At 36.4% G+C, this 6,816-nt stretch overlaps 1 protein-coding gene across 2 annotated transcripts in view; it reads right to left on the bottom strand.

Moving 5' to 3' along the window:
* Positions 1 to 727: 727 nt before the first annotated feature.
* Positions 728 to 6,816, bottom strand: part of LOC309857282 (zinc finger protein 37A-like) — a 66,974-nt gene continuing 60,885 nt past the window's right edge. For both annotated transcript variants that reach the window (XM_082750037.1, XM_082750038.1), the window contains 2 exons: positions 2,207 to 2,252; positions 728 to 1,019 (listed from right to left, as the gene is read on the bottom strand). In XM_082750037.1, coding sequence (XP_082606163.1) covers positions 974 to 1,019; positions 2,207 to 2,252 — 92 coding nt within the window. In that variant the 3' untranslated portion in view covers positions 728 to 973. The remainder of the gene's footprint in view (positions 1,020 to 2,206; positions 2,253 to 6,816) is intronic.

Genomic DNA, 6,816 nt, shown 5'->3' with positions numbered 1-6,816 from the left:
TCTTGGAAATTATTTTATTCATAGGGGAAAAGCTACAGCTACCTTCCTGGTGACTGTTCCTCCTTTTTCTCATAAAAGAAGTGGAGTGGAGTGAGCAAATGAAGCCAACGAAAGCCTCAATAGTCATATATATCCCCAGTCACAAAACTGGAGGGGAGCAGAAGGGCAAGACAAGCCAGGCATGCACGCCCTAGCTATTCTACTCAGCAGATCATTCTTTGTCATTTACAGGCTACCACCCTTGCCAAAGGGTGACAAGATCATTTGGCTAAAGCAACTACTGGCTAAATAACAAACCATACACATAAATCTTTTTAAGGAATAACAGATTTGAAAAAGACAAAAGCTAGATAAAATAGATACATTAAAGTGGATAGAATAAACTTCAACTTTGGTTACTATTTCACAAATTAAATTTGTGAATCTTAATTCAGTGGCTTAAAGGCAGGGGTTGCAAAGTTGGAAGATGAAAGATCAAAGCACTGGTAGCACAGTATTTTCTTGGTGAGAGTATCAGTCTAAGGTCTGAAAATGAAATGTGCTGATCCAGAAACCGAACTTTATCAGTAACTTAAAGATGATCAATCAGCTTCAGTGACTTATTCACAGTCAGAAGAGAGCAAAGGGAGCAAGCACCCCAGGTAAACCCCACCACAAGGAGGCCCTTACAGTGACCCAAAAACCTGTCCTCTATCCATACTCTTTTTCCACATGAGTACTAATCTGATCTGGTTAAGTAGTACTTGGTTGAATACAGAATTATATAGTAGTAATATAAAACAGATCAACCTGCAAGGTATTTCATCTAGGTCCTAAGGGGGCTTAATAAACACTCCTGCACTTCAGGAGATGCACTGCTCATTTTCCAGATTCTCCATCTCTCTCGATGCAAAATTTACACCCGTCATTCTGTTTTCCATCACCCACTGTGTTTTCTGTAGATGTGTATTATCACTGACTAAGCCATATCAGGCTATTGCTCTCGTGGATCTGATATTATGCATCCTTCCAACTGTGTCCTGCCCAACCATGAGAAGACACATTTATTTCCCTATTTTCAAATTCTTAAACAGTACTTCTGACAGCCCCATGTACCTCTAACTGTAATAAAACTACAAAAAAGTAGTCTGGTTTTTCTGTACTTTTTGTAGATACTGATACTGATTTTAAAATTCTGAACAATTTAAACACAACAACAGTCCAACTGGACACAACTCAATACTGCAAAATGTAAATATATACATTGGTTCAAAGCAAATTGTTAAAAATTAACCACTTAACAAAACAACTTATGGCTAGCTCATAATAAGGGCACAGACAATTCATATACTCAATTATATAAGGATTCTACATTTGCATAATGCTTTACAAAGTGCTCTCCCATTCAAGATAACATTAATTCTAATCAAATATTTAAATTGAAAGTCTCCAAGAAAGAGATTTCTCTAAGAAGATAAACAAAATAATCCAAAATTTTAAACTTTAAAAGCCATTAAATTTTCTGATGATTACAGTTAATTTTTCATACATATATATTTTTGCTTTGAAATGAGAAAATATATTAAGACTACAACAGAAACAAATTCCTTCTCTCATAAAATAGATCACATATTCTTAGGTTATACATGTGTGAAAATTATTTAAATCAGTCTTGAGAAATACGGTTTCAAGCTGGATAATAATTACACTTAAAAAATCATGCAAGAGACAAAGTCAGGCCTTGGTTTGCCCAGCAATTCCTGTCCAGATCCTCTGTACCAAATTACTTCTTCAAATGCTTAGTATACTTATGCTCCATTATAAACTGTTCTATGTAAAAAATACATGGTATCAGTTATCTCTACCTTAGAATGAATAAATTTAAGTGACTGAATACACTCAAGGATTAAATCTAATCCCCCATTGTGAAATAAAAGACAAAAACCATAGTGTAACTGAATCCAGGACTTAAATTGGTAAGAAGCCTTAAAAGGAATCCAGGAAATCCTATTACATACACCTAACCATGTCAAAGGTTAGTTCTTATCAAATGAGCTGTATCCCATTGAGGTCCATTAAACAAACAAAAAGCAGTTATAGAGCACCAACATAATAAAAAGAGTTCACATCACAAAACACATCATTTTCGAAGACTTAGAAATCTTCTCTAAATGAAAATATAGCATGAATACATCAATATTTGCAACAGAAAATTAAAAGTTCTTACCTTACTACATCATCAATATTGTTCCTGTATACGCCTTCAAGTCTTTCTGCGGGAAACCACATAGCAATAATGTTGGGATAAATATCTGAGTACTTAAGTTAAGGAAACACCTGAAATATACAACAATGCAAACTACATGGTTAATTTTTAACAATTTGCTTTGAGCCAATGTATATATTTACATTTTGCATATAGCTGATTATAAAAATCACTATACCTATGCTAGTAAAAGGATGTCAAATGTATTTATCTATAAACCATCATGTGTAATTAAGAAACACAGGTACAGGGGCGCCTGGGTGGCTCAGTGGGTTGCTGGCTTCGGCTCGGGTCATGATCTCGGGGTCCTGGGATCGAGTCCCGCATCGGGCTCTCTGCTCAGCAGGGAGCCTGCTTCCCTCTCTCTCTCTCTCTCTCTGCCTGCCTCTCTGCCTCCTTGTGATCTCTGCCTGTCAAATAAATAAATAAAATCTTTAAAAAAAAAAAAAAAACACAGGTACATAAAATTAATTCCCAAAAAAATTCTCAAAATAATTATATGACAAAATAATTTTCAAATCTCTTTACCTAGTACATTAAAAGTAAGTACATAAAAATTAAGGAAAAAAGTAACTTCCACATTTACACTATTTAGGCCCACATACATGAAAACAAAAACCACAGACTATAAATCAGAACTGAAGTTACCTTGGGACAAAAACCAAGTATCAAAATAAAAACAAAAAAAGCTACACAACTTCTCATTTTTCATTGTTACAAAAGGAACGACAGCATAGAGAAAAGTAGATACAATTAAGAATTAGGAAGCCAGCGGCACCTGGGTGGTTCAGTGGGTTAAGCCGCTGCCTTTGGCTCAGGTCATGATCTCGGGGTCCTGGGATCCAGCAGGGAGCCTGCTTCCCTCTCTCTCTCTGCCTGCCTCTCCGACTACTTGTGATTTCTCTCTGTCAAATAAATAAATAAAATCTTAAAAAAAAAAAAAGAATTAGGAAGCCAGATTTAAGACCTGGCTAATGCCGCCATCCCGTTGTATAACCTGGACATGACTTCATCTTTCCAGGCTTCAATTTCCTACTCCACAAGATTAGGTTGAGACAACCACAATGATCTCTTCCAAGTCCTTGGTATTTGTGACTTAGTAATACTGAACTAAGGTAGAAAGTTTTCCTCATTCACCATCAAGGTAATCAACATTTAGCATGCCATTCTATTTACTTATGTTACACACTGTAGTCAGCATAAAAACAAACTTCTGTGCTCCAGAAGAATTTGCATCAAACTAAAAAAACAAAACAAAACAAAAAATACCAACCAATCTACATTTCTATCCATTTGTCAATAGTGGCAGACCTCATTTCTTCCCGAGTACCATTATTCCTCTCTCTAATCTCGTGATTTTTCTGAAATGGACCTTGCAAAACAGCCAAGCTGATCTGCCCCAAGCCTCCCTTCAACACCCTCCCTGAAGTTCTCCACCTACCTACTCCTGGACCCCATTTGATCTTCAAGTACAATCCAAAATTCACCAAATCCAGTGCCTTTTTGTAGATCTTTTTTCATCACTTTCCGCTGCTTTCACATTATTGAGTTAATTTTGGTATTATTTTCAATTGAAAATAATTATCAAGTTACTAAAAGCTTTTTAAAATTATTTTTTTTAAAGGTTTTATCCATAGTTATACCACACACTGATTGGACAGACCTAAAAATATTTTAAGGGGAAAAAAAAAAAAAACAGGGTTACCTGGGTGGCTCAGTCGGTTAAGCATCTGCCTTTGGTTCAGGTCATGATCCCAGCATCCTGGGGTAGAGCCCTACATCAGGCTCTCTGCTCAACCAGGACTCTGTCCCTCTCCCTCTGCCCTGCTCATGCTCTTTCACTATCTGTCTCCATCTCTCTCTCTCTCTCTCTCTCAAATAAATAAAATTTAAAAAATAAAATAAAAATAAAAACCTTTCATTAAAAGAAAAAAGACCACACACTAGCATATACAATATGCTACCTTTTGTACAAAAAATATTTTCTTTTTGGATAAAATGAGTAAGATTTACACACAATTTGCCTGAATCTGAACTTCTCAGCACGCATGTGCATTTGCACACACACAAATGATAACTGAGAAACCAATAAACATGTTTGCTTCATAGAGAAGGGGTGGCAAAGGGGAAAAACATACACTAAAACCAGCAACAAACAAATCGATTAAATATCAAATTGGTAACCAGGAGATAGAGTTTATTTCACAGGAGTTATTTGGCTACCTCAAGTTTACTGTACCTCTTGGTAGGAAGCACTGTAAGAACAAAAAGAACTAAAAAGAGGGGCTCCTGGGTGGCTCAGCTGGTTACACATCTATCTCAGGGTCCTGGAATCGAGCCCCACACAGGGCTCCTTGCTTAGCAGAGGAGTCTGCTTCTCTTCTCCCTGTGCTCATATTCTCTCTCATGCCCATTCTCTTTCAAATCAATAAAATCTTAAAAAAAAAAAAAAAGAACTACAAAGAAACTTTAAACTTCTTCTGCAAGTTTGTTTTTACTATTATCAGTATTGATATCCTCAAGCTTTCTTCTTTATATTGTACAAAAAAATGAAATTTTACTAATGATTTTAAGATTTATGATTATAGGTATAAAATCAAGAAATCAAGTAAAAACCTTAATTAGAAATATCAATATGGCAACAACATGGATGGAACTAGAGTGTATCATGCTTTGCGAAATAAGTAAAGCAGAGAAAGACAACTATCATATGATCTCCCTGATATGAGGAAGTGGTGATGCAACATGGAGGCTTAAGTGGTTAGAAGAAGAATAAATGAAACAAGATGGGATTGGGAGGGAGACAAACCATAAGTGACTCTTAATCTCACAAAACAAACTGAGGGTTGCTGGGGGGAGGGGGTTTGGGAGAAGGGGGTGGGATTATGGACATTGGGGAGGGTATGTGATTTGGTGAGTGCTGTGAAGTGTGTAAACCTGGTGATTCACAGACCTGTACCCCTGGGGATAAAAATATATGTTTATAAAAAATAAAAAATTTAAAAAAAAAGAAATATCAATATGAACTCATGTTTATAAAAATCTATGTTCTCTAGGTCTTTTCACTGAAATGGCCTAAAAGCATATCAATCTTAGCAGCAAACAATCCCTAGATGGACCCAGACTGCATCTCTAGTATTTAATATACTAAAAGGTACTAAACTTGGAACTACAATGGATGCCAGGTCTGTGGCAGGAAGGTACAAGATGAGTCTGGGATATTTTTCTGTGCCAGGAGACAAGGAAGGTACTCAAGAGATAATGATCTCTATCAGACAGATATAGGAGCTAAAATGAAGGACATCCCAGGACCTAAAGCTCTAACAAACTGAGTATCAAAGAAACAATTTAAATGGTAGTAAATTAAACACCCTAAATAAAATTAAAACCCTTGAGTCTATATACAGACTCTCAAAGGAAAAAAAGAACAAACTATTTTTCATTTATCACCTTTTGAAGTGGCTGTTAGAACAGTTCTTTCTCTACTCTGAAAGTAGAAAAAGGGGGAGATTAAGTATTTATGCTACTTTTCCTGTAGGTGCTGTATTTCACGACAACCAAAGAGCACCATTTCATACAGTAAAGATCTACTTTACAGAAAAACATTGTGTTAATAAACACAAAAGAATAGAACTTTCAAAGTCCTATTTTGCAAACCCTAATAAATTTATGGATTTAGGCAAGGATCAACAACTGGTTCTAAACCAACAGGTTAGTGGATGATGAAGAACTCAACTTTTTTTTCTTAAGAGAGCCAAAGCAACACCACCCAAAATACATTCTGATGTAAGGAGACCAATGTAACTGAACAGCGGGCAGAAAAGACTGCCATCACCCAATTTCAGTGGTCAATCTGGGCATCACCAAGGAAGTTAAGCAGAGATCCTGTAACTTTCTCTGTGATACAATATGAAGGACACAGCATCACCTATGATATCCAAGGTATCTTCAACCTGAGACTCAACCAAGTATTTAGATATAAATTTTAATTTACATTAAATACAAGAGATAGAAAAACAAGCTAAATGACATGAGAATAAACTGGACAAATTCAAAAGGTCTGAAACATATGGCCCAGTCTCTGCTCAAATGTCTTTTTAAAAGGCAAGGAGGGGAGGAATGGATATCCCTTATTTTTAAAAGACTTATGGGTTGGGGTGCCTGGGTGGCTCAGTCGTTAAGCCTCTGCCTTCCGCTCGGGTCATGGTCCCAGGGTCCTAGGATCGAGGCCAACATCAGGCTTCCTGCTCAGCAGGAAGCCTGCTTCTCCCTCTCCCACTCCACCTGCTGTGTTCCCTCTCTCACTGTGCCTTTCTCTGTCAAATAAATGAATAAAAATCTTCCAAAACATTTTTTTTAATAAAAAAAAAAGACTTAAGGATTCTAAGAGCCAAGTTCATAGGTACAATGCTATCTGGATATTGTTCTAGACGAACAAGCCATAAAGAACATTTTTGAGCCAACCAGAGAAATTTGAAAATGATCTGGGCATTATATGGGATAAAAAATGACTGAAATGGAAAAGCACACATTACTGACTAAAAAAAAGGTTTCAAAAGAGAATACACAGC

Source organism: Mustela nivalis, assembly GCF_964662115.1.
Source record: "Mustela nivalis genome assembly, contig: HAP1_SCAFFOLD_595, whole genome shotgun sequence".
Classification (NCBI taxonomy): Eukaryota; Metazoa; Chordata; class Mammalia; order Carnivora; family Mustelidae; genus Mustela; species Mustela nivalis.
This window is presented reverse-complemented; position numbering and strand designations above follow the sequence as displayed.